At 38.6% G+C, this 18,497-nt stretch overlaps 1 protein-coding gene across 3 annotated transcripts in view; it reads right to left on the minus strand.

Annotated features, from left to right (window-relative positions):
* Positions 1–18,497, minus strand: part of LOC139621272 (phospholipid-transporting ATPase ABCA1) — a 166,579-nt gene that overhangs the window by 111,384 nt on the left and 36,698 nt on the right. For 2 of the 3 annotated variants that reach the window (XM_071477564.1, XM_071477566.1), the window contains exons 13-17: positions 17,736–17,941; positions 16,816–16,992; positions 8,360–8,582; positions 3,752–3,973; positions 233–437 (exon numbers count right to left, since the gene is read on the minus strand). In XM_071477564.1, the coding sequence (XP_071333665.1) occupies positions 233–437; positions 3,752–3,973; positions 8,360–8,582; positions 16,816–16,992; positions 17,736–17,941 (1,033 nt within the window). Of the gene's footprint in view, positions 1–232; positions 438–3,751; positions 3,974–4,707; positions 4,931–8,359; positions 8,583–16,815; positions 16,993–17,735; positions 17,942–18,497 lie in introns of all 3 variants that reach the window. The other variant, XM_071477565.1, reaches the window with a different exon arrangement.

Genomic DNA, 18,497 nt, shown 5'->3' on the forward strand with positions numbered 1-18,497 from the left:
AACTCCTGTCTTCTTTTAATTAGAGTTGATGAGAAGACCATTAAGACTAGTCTGTTAGGATAGCAGCTATTGGCTATTGATTTAAACTGGGCCAGGTGAAGGGATGCCATGCAAGTAAAACAGAACACCAAATCTTAGTATCTTTGCATTTTTAAATATAGCATTTCCTCCTCAAACGACATAAAAAAGTTAGTAGTTATTGTAGCGTGCAAATCTGCTCAGAAATCATTACCTGGAAAGACATTCTCAATGTACCAGGTAAGCATCCAGTAAAAAGCAGCATCAAAGAGCATCATGATGATGGACACAATGAACGTGTAGCGTTCGCCCTCTTCTGGACTCTTGGCAATGTTGTACCACTGAATCCCAATGCCTTGCTCCTCGTACTTGGAAAAGTTCTCACAGCCGTAGCCAAAGGCCACACATGATAATAAACTCTGGGAAAGATGAAATACAAAGCAAATGCATCCACAGTTAAAGGAGTAGTTTGACATTTTGGGAAATTGCACTCATTTGCTTTCATGCTGAGAGTTGGATGAAAGAGTGTATACCATTCTTCATGTGCTAAATATGCTGCTGGAGCCTGGTGACTGGTTAGCTTAGCTTAGCATAAAGACTGGAAACAGTTGATTTTACACTTAAGTTTTTGTACAGATTACGAAAATATGATATAAAGTGTTATTACTGAATTACAGTAATAACACTTAGTAGTAGGCTTAGTAGTAGGCAGATTTTGATACCTTTCAACATAGCAAGGCTAGCTGTTTCCCTCTGTTTACAGTTGTTATGCTAAGCTAACTAGCGGCTGTCTCATCATCTAACTATTGACAAAAAACTGAATAAGTGCATTTCCCAAAATGTCCTTTAAAGCTATACAGCATAGCCTCAAAGGATAATTAATTCTACTTGGACACTAGCATTACTGAATTCAGATGATGACTTAATCATAAGAGATATACTGTTACCACCCACATCACACACAAAAGTGTTCAGTAAACTATTCCAGCAGACAGAAGAACAATATCTACACTGACATCAGCTGCTTTAATTGCTGTGTTGCCTTTGAACATCTCTGAGGACTTCAAATTTAGACAGAAACAAAGATGGAGATTCAAATGTGTGTGCTGCAGACTAAGATTTGTTGGCTCTTTCATACATAGGAAATTGCAAATGATGTGTTGCCCATGAGACATCATCTGCCATGGCCTATCACTCAGCATTGCCATGTTGCCTGCCAGCTGTTTTATCACGCCTCATTTGCTCACAGCATTTTCTCTGCGGCAGAAGCCGTTGCTGAAGCTTCTGAGACAAGTCATCGTGGATGCTGTCTACCCGATGCTACATTACCAGGAAGAGAATCTGAAAAGCTCTGCAGTGACGCCAAACCTCTAGCCTGGCGACTAACACTGCTGGCAACTTCCTGTGTTGTCTTCCACTGCCCATCTACTGCCAAGCAATCAACAGTCAGTCAGGAGATGAGAGGTGACAGAAGGGCTAGTGGGCACCCATCCTTGACCTCTGTGTGAACAACTGACAAAACGACAGGAGCCACTCTTTTGGCTATTGAGAAAAGGGCATGAGTTGGGACTCAGACAACCCCCTCTATTGAACACATGTCAGCACTGCAGATTTAGCCACCGTTCGGCTGGCTGCAGACAAAGAACATTGTTAAGAGGAAGAGTAATCAGGGTGCCCACTCTGTCTGAGAAGTCATTTTCCAGGACATTTTTTGACAAATGGAGTTGGAATGACAGACAGGGATCACAACAGAGACTAATGTGTTTCTGTCTGAGGAAATTCCATTTAAAAGCTGTCCGAGTCAGGTCTTGCATGAAAATGTCAGGGTACAAAGTCTGTCTGAAAAGTGTTTCTCAGAATATACTGGATTCTGAAAAACAAAGAGGAGGCTCAAGCTGCATTAATTAATCAATTTATCGACAAGGCAATTGATGGAGAATTGGCAACTATTTTCATAATCAAGTAATTGATTATTGTGGGTTTATTTTTTAAAGTAAAAATATCAACCATTCCCTTGTTTTAGCTTCTAAAATGTGAGTCTTGGTGAGACAACACACACTATTTGAGGACATCATCTCAGTTGCAGCTCTTTATTTAAATCACATTAAGAGCCACGGTACCACAGAGAAAGTCTGAACAAATCAATAGGGGTAAGTCAGTTGCCAGGTGTTAAGTAATAGATTATTTTATTTATTTCAGCAAAGGATAACCTGAGTTTTAAATTATTTTGCAGAAATTACCATTTTTTACCTTGCGACTTTTCCAGGACTGAAAGATTAATTGAAAATATTACTGGTTTTCCAGAACATAAAAGGACTCTTGGCTCGCTCTTGTTTCTACCTAATTAAAATCTGGAGGTAAAGCAGGGAGAAAATAGTCAGAGTACAGTAGATAGGAAGTTGGATTGTGACTTTGCCCTGTCTTATAGTGGCCCTCTGATACACTGCCTGTAGCTCTCTTTTGGCACCGAGCCGCAATCAAAAACTGTTCATATAAATTCAGGTGATCTTTTTGAAATTCTTTTCCGATTAAAGACTTCATTATCAAGGACAATGTGGGGGAAAATTCGTATGCCGCGGCACGATGTAGTTTCATCCGAGCCGGGAGAGAGAAAGAAACCTCTGCACACACATACACATCTCTGATAAAGTGTGGGGATGAACTGGATAGTGGTTTGGTCAGAGGAACATTGCTCATGCTAATTAGAGGGCGAGAGGGCTATCCATCTAGTTGTAGCGGGGGAGAGAAATCTCAGTGCCAGGGGAGAACCTTGCAATGGCACTTTGTGTAGATTAAATAAGGTTTGCAGTGCCTTATATGTAAAACACCTACATAACCTGCATGCAGTCTGTAAAAGAAAATGACTGAAAAAATTCTTAATGGAATGACATAATTTTAAACTTAAGCAAAGACAAGCAATTTCACCTGATTTGTTGGCACTGCTTCTTGGCTAAAGCAAGGTTTACAAAGTGTAAGATATTACTGTCTGCCAAATTTTAATTTGATAACTCAGAAACACGAGACTGTTTATCCTGCCCACCCACACCTGATATTGCTTTGCTGAAATTGACAAACTAGAAAACATGACCTGATTGAAATTCTCAGAAGATGCACTCGCACGCACAGCAATGAAGATTCAAGATTTTGTGTCTTTGTCTGCAGAAAGGACAGCTTGAGGACAAATGATACCAGCACTGCCGTAAAGGTCACGCAGAAAGGCTACACTGAAAGTTGAGCAATGGTGTACTATTTATCTTTATCCCTTAGAGGATAGGAGAAAATCCCCAGCTTCCTCTGTGTGTGTCTGTCTAGTCTCTCCTTTTATGCAAATGTTTCATGTTTCTGTCACTTGAGTGTGTCTGGTTTAAAATTAAAAAAAAAATTCAAGTTAATGCCAAAATACATCAGAACAAGTATAAGTGCTTCTGAGCTTTTGGAGCCTCAATTCAACTTAGAGGCACACATTTCACACATTATTTATCTGGAGACTGATGCAGACAATAAAGACAAATCTATGACATTACTGACGTAGAGTGAATTCCCCTTTCATAACAACCGGCACCAATCAAATCAGACCCGTGCCTGTTTGGATTGGAAAGGAAGAGGAAATGGATAAAGAACAAACGACAGTGATTGCCAAAGTGTGATTATAGAGGCAAAAACCTAACCTCTCGTGCATAAGAACAAGGGTATGCAAAAAAAAAAAAAATATCGGTGCTAAAGATGGACTTACCACAGCAACCTTGGCCTGAAAACCCATGACGTCCCTCCAGGCGTAGCAGAGGATGTGCGGCAGATAGAGGACAAAGTAGATGAGGCCACCACACGCTGCCGCTAAGTTGGCCTTAGAGAAGAAGACGCTAATGAAGAAGCACTGAGTGATGGTGGCCACACAGAACACCAGCAGGAAGACAAAGATTACTGAAGGGTCACTGTACTGCAGCACTTTCCCATACTGTGTTAAAAGAAATAAATGAGAGATGGGAGAAAGACAGTAATGTGAGCATCTAAGTTAATGTGATACATAGGCACATACACACACACGCACACACACAAAAACAAAACAAAAAAAAACCATGACACACAAAAAAAAATTTTTACATCGAATTATTATAGCTGATTTTTTAAGCACGGTTGGCAGAGTAAAAGGTGTTTAAAATGGGTAAAATATTGGAAAGATCTGAACATTTTTCTTATGGGCTAAAATTCACTTACATTATCTGAAAGTCATTAAATGTGTCACTCTTTTGCTCTGCCAGTTTGAATGAGGACCCTTCTCTAATTTTAGAGAGCTACTCGTGAATCCATCCATTCTCCCACATCACACTGTGATGCTGATGTCTTCTCCAAGCCTAATTCAAAGAGGCACTTGAACTGTTAGGATAATGGTGCTATTGTAATGGATGCAATTACGATTAAAACCCTTATAGAGGACAGTGTTACATTTCGCTGTATGAATGTTCATTATAGAAACTCTTCTGAATTTCCACAAGCTAAATGAACTCTCAAAACCAACTGTGTTAGCGTCAAGTAAAATTATCTCATTTTAGTGCTTGGGTTTCACTTCAGATTAACATCTTCATTATTTTAAACAAAAGCCTCATTAGTTCATGAGACTTGATGGCCAAAAACTCTCCAAAAGTAGTGTTAGGTTCTCCTTGAATCACTGTTTAATCATTTTGAAATCACCTTTAGGATAAGGGCAAGGAGGGCAGCGCTGACAGCCAGCGGAAGCACACTGGACACTGCCCAGCTCAGCCAATAGATGGCACTTCTCAGGCCCATGATCCTCACTGTCTCTTTAAGCCTCGCCTCCTTCTCGGCGACAATACCCTTTATGATCATGGCCACAGAGTAGATCCAAGCTAACGTCATATATAAAGGAAGGGAGCGAGCCAGAGACCGGAGGAACCTGAAGGGTGAAGGAGTCAGACCAGGCAAGATAATCACCCAGTTTATACGTGCTATTAATGTGCAGTCTCTATCTTCATTATGATTAGGTTTCAATACACAAACATGTTAGCAACATTAGCATTCACACAGAGGGGTATCTCTGACCATCTCATAAATTTAAGTCCAATATTCACTCTCCCTTTTAGGTCTGCTTTTGTTTCTGCTACTCCCAAAAGTAAATATCTGGCTCTTGAGCTCCCCTGTTTGTGTTTATCTGCTGTTTGATGCTGGACAGATAGAGTACAGAGAGTTTATCAGAGCCTTTTTGCTGAAAACGGCCAGTCTGCTATTGGAAACACTGCTTATGAGAGGAATAAGATTGAACTAACACAGTAAAGTGGCCATAAAATCAAAACAATGAGCTGAAAGAGGCTAAAACATTGTGTGGAGCTGAGGTAAACTGCACAGTTGGGGTTCATTGTGGATTCATCATTACAAGTGACACCTTTACCATGCATGTAGTCATTTGGTGCACTCTTACTATAAAAATATTCATCAGGATTGTATAGACTGCATTTACACCTGGCTGAGCTGATACCGCACGTCATTGAAATTCCAATACATTTAATTAACACCTTGCATTTACATGTTTTTTCCTCCTTCTTCAAAGATGTCTTGTTAGTACCAGGTGTAAGTGGGAATAAGTCTGCTGGCAACTGACACACACATATACACACTTGTACCACACATTACAAGTAAAATTCCTATAATCAAATGACATTTAGTGTGACACTGAGGTGTTACTCTCAATTGTATCTCTTGTTGTATCAAAGGTTAAAGTACTGATCATGCAGGAAGAATGCCTCTCATGCCACACAGTTATGATCAGTTATCATCAGTTACCATGTTAAATTTTTGTATTATTGTATTGTTATTACTGGTGCATTAACATATAAATAGCATTTTGTTATAGTGGGAAAGTATAAGCTGTAGCTTATATAGTTTGTCAGTTTTAGTTTAAATGAATTCCTTGTTTATTTTAATAACAATGTATCATATTTTGTGTTATATGTTTTGTATATAAAGTCTTGATCTGAAAACTAACTAGTAACTGAGCTTGTCAAATGTAGTGGAGTAACAAGTACAACATTTGTCAGGAAGTGAAGTAGTAGTTTCAAGTACAAGTACTACAAAATGGTACTTAAATACAGTACCTGAGTAAATGGACATGTAATGTTCCACCACTGCCCATTTCTGGCTCAGCAATGTCTCTTTTTATTTATTTTCAGCCCTGTATGAATTTATGATTGATGAGATGTCAATAGCTGTCTTCCAACTGTGAAGGTGGTCTCTGGCACCGTCATTTGCATTCTTTTCTTAGCGCTGAGTGTTGCACAACAAATTAATCAAATTTTAATGACCGACTTCCAGCTAGACAAAACATTTGGAAGCTGGTCTCAAGTTGTCAAAACAAGGACACACTGTCTGGGAGAGGATCATCACTAATGTGACTTGTATTGATCATCACTGATTGGTGTTAGTTTTTGTTAAGAGGATCTTGATTCAGCTGGTTTGAGATGGCAGCCAAGTGTGGGAGCAGTGCAAATATACCAGGCAGGTTTCCACATAATAAATGCATTACCTTCTCTATAATGGAAGAGGAATCAAGTGTAAAATAGCAGAGGACTCAGGTGCCGATGACAAAACTGGTTGTTGTCACACCTAATCCAGATACAGCCTTATGATAATTACCATTTGATTTGCTATTATTATTAATGCGCTGAAAATGGCTGTGAAATTATCATTTAGAATGGGCCTGTGATCTGAATACACATTGTGCTTGCAGTTGCTCCTCCAAGGCACTCAACTAACTCAATTTATTGTTATTAATGTTTACAAATTGTTGATGGCTTGCAAACACATTAGGCTGATGGGGAAATTACATTTCACCCAGCTGTTCAAATATCAGTTTTTATTTACCAGCCACATTTTCCAATTAAACTGCAAAAATTGATTAGGCCGATCTAAATTAACCACCCTTTTTCTTTATTTCATTAACAACGCCTACAAAACAAGGAGTCTTTGACAGATGTGCTCTATCTGAAGGAAACCAATATAATGTTTCTACATCATGTGTCATGAAGGGTCTCCACTTTTGTGCTTCTTTCCTAATCAATCCTGAAGCAGAGGATCATTTCAACAGATAGGCAAGACCATTGTATCCCACTAAATCACTGATCCAATAGAAGGATCATTATATAAACAACAGCTAATTGATTCCATTGCATGTTTTCAACTTACCCATTGATTGATGGCGTCAGACCCATTGGATAATAAAGCATACAGTGCTTTATAAATCATAAACTTGGTAAACGTGGTGATGTTGAGATTGCTTTGATTTTTGTCTGAGGCACTATTGTCTTTCTGTTGAACCTGTGTGTACATTATGCATGTGTTACAAGGCTGCTGAAATTAGATACCTTAAAAATCTAAATACAAAATAATAATAATAATAATAATTTGACAAGTGGTCAGCTCAGAAAAATAACAAGCCAGTAATGTTTGTTTGTATTAGGTTCACATAATACAAATCATAGCAGTGTGCATTAAAAAAGAAGCAAACTTCAGGATTGCACAAGGTAATTCAAACCACTCACTAGAGCCCATTCCTGAATATGAGGTCTTTGGTGTACCACTGTTCTCCCACTAATAGTTATTAGCCTACAAATTGGATTTATTGGATTATTTTACATAATGTAAAATAGTGTACAGCATTCCAGTGGCCGAAGCCACTTTCAGCGCAATCACAGAAATATACAGTACCAAATGTTGACTTCTGAAATTACACAAGTCTTCTTTATGTTTAAGCCACAGAGGAAGGGGTGATGCAATTAGAGGAAATAAAGGGCTAATATCACTGGTATGATTTTAACTTGACTAAATTACGGCTTTGGTTGCTTGATTGGCCCAGGAAAGGCGTGATTTTAAAAATTAGTGATCATGATTTGATTTTGTGATCTTTAAATGATTATGATTAGCAACTGCACAAATACCAAAACACAAAGCATCAGCAATTGTCTGACCTCTGACCTGACCCACAAGAGAATGAGATTATTTGTTTGGATGCCTTTGGCCAGATGCATTTTTCTTAATCCTGCTGCTTTGATGAGCTTTAACTGTATTTATTTTGTTTTGTTTGATTTGCTTTTAGGTGAAATTATTATGATAATGATGTAAAATTATCATACAGCATAGTCAGTACATAAAAAAACCACTCCACTTCATGCTCTATGTGAAATGTTAGTGGTTATTCTTTTGAGAATATTGGTTGATTTTCTGCAACACACAGCAATGTGGCTGAATACATTAACATTAGCAAATATGCAACATATTCACATGTTGATGCTTTGTATTTCGATATTTTCCATTCAGCAGCTTTTTTACTGACCTTAACCATGACACTTATGAGAAAACAGGGAACTGTGAGCAGAACAATGTTCTCTGTGAACCTTGAAGACCAAAGGGCGCCATTCTGAATGCCAACAGCACGCAGCACTTCCTTGAGCCGGAGTTCCTTCTCCAGCACCAGGCCTTTGATGGTCATGCACACAGTGTACATGAAGGCCAGCACCAAGAACATAGGGAGGATGCCTCCAATACTCTGGATGAAGCTGGTTGTTGAGGAAAGCAATCAAAAAGGTCAGTTCTTTGACATGGAGGCAACAATGCCAGATGGCCACTGGTGTGTTTCTAATCTGCTGCTGACTTCCCGTGTGTATATACACTCAGTCCCCAATTTATTAGGTCCACATAGCTAAACTAATGCACTCTAATACAACAGTCCTGCAAGACCTCATCCTTCATTAAGGTTATAATATTCAACTTTTGGTGAAACTGTTAATGATAAGCTTATGATCATCATGGAAGACATAGTTTATGGTATCGTTGAACTGTACTGCATTATATGGAGAGGTATTGATGATATTTAGCCTGCTCTCATTGACATAAATGAGGTGCACAAAATAACAGAAACACTCGCCAGTATAACATTATTCTGAATGGGTTACTGTTATCCACATAAAAACATAACAAAACTCGTGCAAACTTTAACTTACACTATGTGCATGCAAGTATGATTAGAAGTTAGTGCTTTTAAACACACAGTAAGTATTTATGTATATTTTCAGAAATTCTAGCATGATAATTCCATAATTGTGCAATTAAAAAATATATAAAGAGCCTGATCTATGATGTAAGATCCGAGACTCATCAAAACATCACAGTGCAACAGTGAATAAAAAAATTGTGGGACCAAAGAAATAGTTGCACAGATTTTTCTTCTTTGATCCAATACCTCTTCAAAAGTTTGCTGTATATGTGCCATTCTCTTCTTTGTACAAAAATATAACATTTACTACGCTGATTGCTACTGATATATGGAAAAAACAACAGTAACTATTTTGGTAAGCAAGTAAAAGGAAACAGCAACACTTTACCAACAAAACAATCATAAACTAATCAAGAGTTGTTGTCGTCTTAATGAAATGAAATGAAAACTATTTTGCAGATACTGAAACGTTACAATCATGAGGGACAATCAACACAATCCAAGATGTATTAATGGAATATAAATCCATGCTGGTGTATTCACTTTAACACTCAGCTTACCTTCATAAACTTGGTGCTTCAGCTCAGTCGAGCCATTTAATGGTGCACCCGTGCCAGAGATGATGTATGATTTGATTCTCTTACAACACAATGAGGTGATATTAAACCAGCTTCATAATGCCACCAAAATGCCATGTCAATATCTCCTCCTCTGTCAACATAACAAAGTGCTTCCTTCCTTCCTATTAGACAGTGAAGGAGGATTTTCAAATAGATTTTGAGAAAGTATAGATTTTACATATCACTTATGCTTGCAATTCATAAATACTGGGTATATCATGCAAGCAAAGCACTGCTCAGTACAGATGTATAGATGAAGCCCAAAATGAATATGCAGTAATTGGCAGAACAATGCTCTTCTTCTAAGCCATTAACCATGAACAATTGATCAACGTACACTTCTAGTGTGGAATGAATTTCTCCTGTAATTCTGGACACATTATTTTTTTAAAGACCTTGCTGAATTCCTGAATTCCAAGTGAAAATGGTTCACTCAAACATCTACTTTGCTTAATTGCTAGTTAGCCCTGCAAGAGTTTTTTTTCTGAAGGTAATTTTGATTTATGTTTTTTTGTTTTGTCTTATTTTCATTTCTTTTCAAACAAGTGCAAATTATTTTACCGTAATTGTCTTTTAAAAATTCCTACATGCCCTCTTTCTATAATCATACTGCAACAGCTTTCACTTCACATTAACAGGCAACAGACAAAACATCCATTGTTTTAAGCTTTAGTCTCTGCAAAATATTGTTTCCTATAGACAGTTTTGTCAATAAATCAACAATGATGAAAGTATTAGACAGACTTACAAACACGACAAAGAGATAAAGTTAGTGCCACTGAGACCTTGGGAGGAAGTTCAGTTATGTGAGAACTTGAATGAGAGAAGGGACAGGCTTTCGAGGACACTTCCCCTGCTCTCACGGGATGGATCATTTTCAAATGAGGCCTTGAAAGCCGCAAGAAAAGAGCATCTTAAAGTTCAGACCCAGAGCAACTAAAACCGAAATCCCTTACAAGATTACATAAATAAAATTTCTTCTTTGAACTTGGAAATGAAATGAGGTTTGAGGAGATCACCAAACCAATTCACTTCAACAAATGAAGCTGATACATTAGTACCTTTTCTAGGGAGGTAAGCAGCCTCAAATAGCAACTGCATCAGGTTTAATACAAATTCTGGCATTATCTGCTCCTGCTTCTACCCTAACGTCTCTGTAACAGCTGACAGCCTGAGTGAGTTAACTCCTTCTGTGACTTCGAGCACTGGAGGGGGAGAGATCAGTCATGCACACCGTGTCTGACACTGACAACCTTGCCACCAGATGCTCTTGAATTATACATTCGCTGATCGATCAAAGGTGCTTAAGTAACAGAACTCCAGGCGGGTCTGTGTTACAGGGCTCCACTTACATTGGCAGCCTGACCTAAATTTAGGGAAGCTGGAAGACTGATTTCTCAGTAAATCGAGAGATAGTAGAGCATGGCCTCCCCAGAGGCTGGTGTGCTATGCTAAAAAAAAAAAAGAAAAGAAAAAAAAAAATTTAAAAATGTCCTGTCTCTTTTTGAGCAAATATAGCATTGAGTTTCTTAGCTGGCTGGAAATGAGCATTCATTGAAGGGAACAGGCTTTATTATTCAACGGGGATTATCTCATTGCTGGTACAAATTATTGCTCAAGGAGAGATGCGCATGTGGTTATGGCATAAAGAGATCCCATATGTCTTATGGTTTTTCATTTTTTATCTAACTTCCATCCCATCAATAGAAGAAGTGTAATTCCATTAACCAATAAGGAAGCAGTTTGAGACACAGCTTGAGTTTCAAGATTATTATATAATTTCAAATGTATGTCTCAGCCATACATTTTGAAAAAAAAGAATAATAATCAGTGGTGATGCACTGCTTTCATTTGGTCATGGCTGACTACTCTGTAAATTATTTGACATATTTTGGTAATTGCCTTTCAAGTTTCTGATCGTCTAGGCGACAACGCAACACTGGACTTTTTCAAACAAAAACAGGGCCAGTAGCATTTCCAGAAGTCAAGAAGTTTTAGAGGCTCAAAATCTCCAGAGTCGTGTGTTTAGTCAGATGTAAACGTAGCAAAAGTGATGCATTTTAAAACTAAAATGTAGTGATGTCAACGTAGCCTGAAGCTCAGCGTTTGCACTTTTGTCATTCATATCACCAGCTTCGCTTTGAGAGAATGTGGACTAACTTTAGTTGGGAGGGGTGGTGGCGCCTGAGGTAGTTTTTTTTTTATGGGGACAATACATGAACACCCACATTTGAGAAAGTATGTATCAACATGAGACTTACATTAAAGTAGGATCAAGACCTGTGAAAGGTGAAAGCAGGTTCTGTTTTAACTTTTTTATTTGTTCCATTTTATATTTTATATTATGGAAGGGGAATGCAATCCATCTTTTGTAACACTGTATTTGTTGATCTTATGCCTCACTGAGTAGAATTTACGACTTCCTGGTCTGCTGCACATTTTCATAGTCAACTCAAACCTATATTCACAGACTCTGGTTTGTCATTACAGATTGACAATTAATTTACTTAATTTAAACAAAAGTTTAATCCCTGAAAACTTTTCTATTTGTTACAACACTATGTAGATGAAAACCTCTTTTAATGGTCACTGCTTATATATGACCGAATGTATATGTGGTAGTGTATGAATTAATGACATTTTACTAACAAGCCAGAGCCAATTCTTCAGTCAGGTATGAAAGAAATATCATCTTTTATAAATGGTTCAGAAAAAAAGTTTCTACTTCTCATGGAGTTTTTTGTGGTCAAGGCAAAAATGTAATTGAACTAAGTGTTGATTAGTTTGGATGAATGCTTTTAATAAAAGAGATTGAGGAAAGATATAAGTTGTGTGTGATTTAGTTCATCATGGCAAAAAAAAGTTCTCCATATTTTCAAAATATGGAGAACAATATTTTAAACATACTATTTTGAACATACAGTTAAAAAAACTGATGTGACATGAGACCAAACAGTTTGCATCCCCTTTTCAAATAAAGGCTATATGCGATCAAAATGCCAATTCCAGATGCAAATGCAAAAAACAACACTGCCTGGTCTTGAAAAGTGTCACACAGGACCATCATAAATGAAAAAACAAACTCATTAATGCACATCTCTTACTGCGCACTCAGCCTCAACACTACTCAACATGTTGACTGACACACTGATGCTTTGCATTCTGACCATTTAGCAAGTTAACCATGACCATTTGCAAAACTGTACTGTCTGTATAGTACATGTAATTGCTCCTCCTGTTCCCTTATGCAAGCTGGGAGAGACCATCTTTAGAAAACTGCAATTACAGTGCATTTAAAGCTCTCAATTTAAAGCTTCAAATGGGGCATTTTAATATGTGGAGAGGCATACAGGGAATATTTTTTAACATTATTCATACACGTCACTATAAACGTGAAACAAAACATCAGCAGCTGATTTTTTCTTGTTATGAGCTTCATATGTCCCAATTATGCTTAACTATTTCACCCGCTCTCATTACTAACAGTGCACACATGAGGTTAATTAGCTGCTATAGATGGACAAAAGCATGTCCCTCTCACATCCTTGACTTGAATATTCCTCACATCCACTGCAGGCCTGTGTTATGTGTTGCTGAAAGAAGCCTTAGATCTCACATCAAGTCCATGTGAATGTGAAAGACCTATTGATGGGGGAGCACAGCCTCAGGATCCAAACAAGAGATGCCTCTGATTCAAGAGCGTGCGATGGCGCAGAGGCAGCTGATAAAGCACCAGTTTATGTGCTATCAGGCCCTGCAGGGGTCAAGCTTTATCCCTTACCATCATATCAGGCCTGTGCACAATGTGAATAGGAAGACAGTGGGAGCTAATACAGGTTGGTTATCTCAAGTTCAAAATGCCAACAGGGTCAGCTGTGGTTGAAGTGGCCCAGATTGCTGGTAGTTCATCAGGTGCAGTTACAGCCAAAAGCTGTGAGGAGGAAATGAGGAATGTGGAGAGGAAATTATTTCAAAGGCAGGTGTGATGTTAGGAGTGTTGATGAGTGTTAGGTCAGTGCAGGTAATTCTGCCTTGTTAGTTGAAGTTTATATCAGTGAAGCAGAAATATTGTTTTTGTGAGACTGAAAGGAACAGAACAAAGATAAAAAGAAAGTGATGATCTCACAGAAACCAGAAACAGTTGGCAACAGTTTCCTGAGCTTCTGTCAAAATATTTTCTGTTAGGTAAATTGGTACATGATACACAAACAAAGTGTCATTTACCTCCAATTTATACAAAGAATAAAATGTAAAATTTAGCTGGAACCTATTTTATTTTGCATGAAACACTGCAACTCCAACGACATATTTTTATGTGGCCAGCAGGTACTTTCTAGCCATTGATTTTATATACATATATATCATCTCATATTACCAAGGTAGAGAGCTTTTTATATAATAATGCCACATCTGAACGTATCTAAACATTGCCTTTTTTTGAATGACATTTTAAAGTCAGATTAGACCTTTTTCTAAATTGAGAAACAGTTAGAGCAGACCAAAAACATGTTCAGCTGAATGCACAATGTTCTTTCCTTCCTTTTGGCTGACAAAACACATCTTGAGATGGAAATAATTACCACTGAGGTTCTTCCCCATCATGCCTCTCTGTTTTAGTGCATCTTCCTTTTGTGTGATTTCACAATCAATTATTTATGAATGAAATAGCAGTTTTCAAGTGTTAATAATTCATAGAAATGCCCAAATGGCTAGGCAGGCGAAAGAGTAAATGGTGGAGGGACTGAGGGTATTGTGGTGCTTTATGGTCCCCATTTATCTTCTGTAATTATTAATCCTTTGTTTTACAAAGATGAAACTGAGACAACAGGGCTGGCATTTGCAAATAAGCTGTACCATGACTGTCTAATTTCAGATGATTATCACAATAATAAGAGCTAAATGACAACGCAAGGAAACTGGTCCTTTTTATTTTAAAGGCTTGCTGAATGTGGAGCATCCCATCTGTGAAACTGTTGTGCATTACTATCATGTTGAGGAATCTGGTGCTAAGGTTTAGTAGAGGCAATAGTAGGAATGCCAGTCATCCTCCATATAATCTTGAAGCCCCAGTGTGAATACAAATTGGGGGAAGTAAGCACTTCATAGAGAAGCAATGGAAAACCCAAATGATGAAAACTAAATCAATGAAGCCATTAGTTTGAATATGGTTTTCATAACAGAGGTGTACTCTTGTTTCTTATGTCTCTTAGGCAATGATCCAGAACAGTACATGGCATTACTATTCAGAACATGTATTTCAACAATGGCATCCTTGTAGACATTAACAGCCCAAATGTCTGTGAAGACTCTCAGTCGTCCAGGTCCTCTCTAAGTGCTACATGAAGGCGACTGTACTTGCTTGATGGTCTCGAAGACATTTCATGTCACCTAAAAGGCTTCTTCAGTTCTAACTCACTTGTGGGGAGTTCCAGATATTTCCCCTCTTTTGGGATTATTAACACTTTGAGAATTGTGGAGGTTACAAGTGAGTTGTTGGTCCGCCCTGCCATCACCTATGTTACTAGAGTCACATGAGTCACGGTGTGAATGGGTGTTAAGCCACCTGGGGAGGGATTTCGAAACTGTATTGTAAGTGGTTGATAAGAAGTGTAGACCACCTCCTCTGTTTAGTGATGGTTGTTCCAGTGTGACGTAGATGGCTTCTTCCACTCCGCTTTCAAACTATCGGTCTTCTCTGGCCAAAATGTGGACACTAATGTCCTCAAATGTGTGTCCTCTCTGCTTTAGATGTGTGTGGACTGCTGACCTGAGGAACTAACTCTCCTGTGTTGTGCCATGTGCTTTAAAGGAGTTGTTTTGTTTGCCCAATGTACAAATCTGTGCATTTCTCCCAGCACATGGCTCTACTTATGGGTCAGTGTTCTGTCCTTAAGGCAGACAAGCGTCTTCCTCAGAGTATTTGGCTTTGACGGAGGCCCAGTTTGGATAACCACACATTTTAAGAGATTCCCTGATGTGTTTTTATTCCCCCTCTTTCCCCTCTGCCCTTGTGTGCACATTCTGAAACCCGATGTTGTAGGGCTCTGATAACCATAACTTGTGCTCCAGTGGGTGGTGAAAATCAAACAGTAAATATTGATCTGTGTGTGAGTTTTCTGCAACACAGATGGGGTGCAGCCCCAATGCATCTTCAATAAGTTAAAATTTTCATCATTCTTTTTGCTTAGTCCTTTTTAAATATGTTGATCAAAATACCTCCTAAAGATTGCTTTGCTGTAAATTCTGTGCAATCCAAAGCACAGAATATTTTCAAATTACACTCCTAATCTCTGGAATTGTGTTTCCCACAGGGGGTGAATATTTAGTTTCTGCTAAAAAGGGCACATTGTGTTGCTGGACTTAAATCTCCCTGGTAATTATCTTTTCTCTTGATGGCATCACTGAGCTTCTCCTTTATTAATGGAGATCATAATGCTGTGTGGATGGGAGTAATTTCCCAGACTCTGAGGAAATCTTGGCTTTGGAAGATTCATAGTGATAGCACATCATTTGTGTCCCTTGGTGTATGATCTAACATGATAGAAGTGAGCACTATCAGTGGATACGTCCGCAACAGAGATGGAGTGCTGCTATCAATCTTTGCATGTGATGGAGCTATGAGACGTGGGATACAGTATGCTCACTTTGTTAAGAGTAAAATGCCTCGGAAATACAAGGAAGGAAGGGACTCATGGTGGTTGTTTAAATAATTCAGCATCCATCAACTATTCAGGAATTTCCTGTGGTTTGACTAAAATCAATAGTTTTGGCCTACACTTTCTCTCCTGTCTTCATTCATTTCTTCCCTCTCACTGACCCTGAATTCATGATTAAATTTATCTTCAAGGATGCTACATTTTTATTATTGACTTTTGAAAGTGACATTATGAGAGGTGTGCCCTATCTTAGTCCTTTCATCTGTGATCAGTGATAGCATATAGCACTAGCAAAAAGGTAAAACTGATATTAAAAAAGGGTAAATTAGACAAATAAGAGAAAGCATCTTGAAGTTTCTACAGGGAAATCTGAAGGGCCTAAGTGATTGATATGACCATATTTCAACTATGTGGTGACAGTGAGTGGCAACTCCCCAGAATGAGTAGAATTGTATTGCTATAATACCACCTTCCTCTTCCTCTAATCACAAGGCTGACAGATAAAAGCTTTTGTACTCACGCGTCATCCACGAAACAAGGGTACGGCATTTGCTGGACAAAAACACCAAGAGGCTGGCTCTTTGACGTTTGCACTCGTATAATGCCATGGTCCATCATATCCTGAAGGTAGGAGAAGCCTCCCCATATATAGTGCAGGTCGTTAAAGGATTTGTCTCGGGCCCCAGGAGACCATAACCTTATTAAAAGCAGACACACCGTGATCTGTCTTAGCAAAGGGCATGGAAACCACAACTAGAAAGAGTCAGAACGACTGACTAGAGTCAGAAATACTGTCAGAGAATCCTGGCTGTTTTTACAGGTGATATATTTAGACAGTAAACTTTAAAAGACAAGAAAAGATCATATCCTCTGGCTAGCAGAAAGGACAATAGAACCCAGCATCTAAGTATTTGAGCTTATTAGCTTTCATGCAAAGAGTTAGACGAGAAGACAAAAAATACTCTCTGTCAAATATGGAGCTAAAGCCAGCACATCATTAGCTAACTTTGGCATCAAGAATAAAATGGGGGAGGGAGGCCTGGCTTTGCCCAAAGGCAAAGGTTGGTAATAAAACAAACATGTAATAATAGGTTAATTAGTGAGCTTAAACAGTCCTGGCTGTCATATTTTCCTACCTTTTGACAAAGCCAGGCTAGCTGTGTTCACCTCCACCTTACAGTCAATATGCTAAAGTTCAACATGAAATTAGAGCCAAGAGACAGGAAGCTTAACTTAGCTTAAAGACAGGAAGTAATATAAAGGTTGACTGATCTCCCCTGGTGTAGGCAAATACTGAGTGTACAAATAGACAGTTTTTTAGTCTTGGCATCTAACTTAGCAAGACACCAAAATAATTATTTTTCTCGAAGTTTTAAATTACTCCTTCAACAATATTTAACTAGTTATGATAACGGTCTCTTACTGAGCTGTGTCACATACCTGTCTTTCACTTTGTCGGTACGCTCTACTTCATCGATGTCCATGCGGATTTTGTACTTGACATAAGGAGGGGGCTGGCTGGCGTCTGGCTGGAGGTTTCCAAAGACAACACTGGCCCAGTACGTATCATTCTTCAGAAGCTCAAGTGCTTTGCTCACCAGATGGCCTTCGGTGGGGACTGCCTCAAACTTATTCAGGTCTAAACACTGTCAAAAAATACAGAAATGCCTTACTTTCCAATAACCATACATTAAATCATTTCCCTTTTTATATATAAATCTTTAGTATCCATACAAGAGAAAATAAAGAAGATGCAGTCAGGAACTCACTGGCAGAATGGCAGATGGATATTTGGCCAAAAGTATCACTCAGCTATTGACTAAACCACGCAGAATGCAGTTCCAAATTATCTGGAGCTGCCAGGGGGTGGGAAATGTTTTGGGCTTCAGCAGAGACAAGCAAATGAGATACAGCCTCACTAGCACTCCCTGTTCTGTAGCCTTGTCCCTCTGTTTCACAAGACGATAATGAGCAAGCCATCCTGGGAGGCAGTCACACCTGACAGCTGTCCTCACATCTCAGTGCTGCAATAGTTTTATCATTTCTCCCCCAGGATTCTCTAGTCTGTATTCTATATCGAGGCTATGGTGGGAAACAAAATATCATAACAGCATTTGTTCAGTGCATACAAGTGAGGGTATCAGAGAAGTGGAATAGTTGCATGAGCCCAAAGTTTGGACAAGTGCCAAGTGAAATATATGG

Source organism: Trachinotus anak, unplaced genomic scaffold, assembly GCF_046630095.1.
Source record: "Trachinotus anak isolate AG129_WGS33_773 ecotype Australia unplaced genomic scaffold, CSIRO_AGI_Tana_v1 ptg000005l, whole genome shotgun sequence".
Classification (NCBI taxonomy): Eukaryota; Metazoa; Chordata; class Actinopteri; order Carangiformes; family Carangidae; genus Trachinotus; species Trachinotus anak.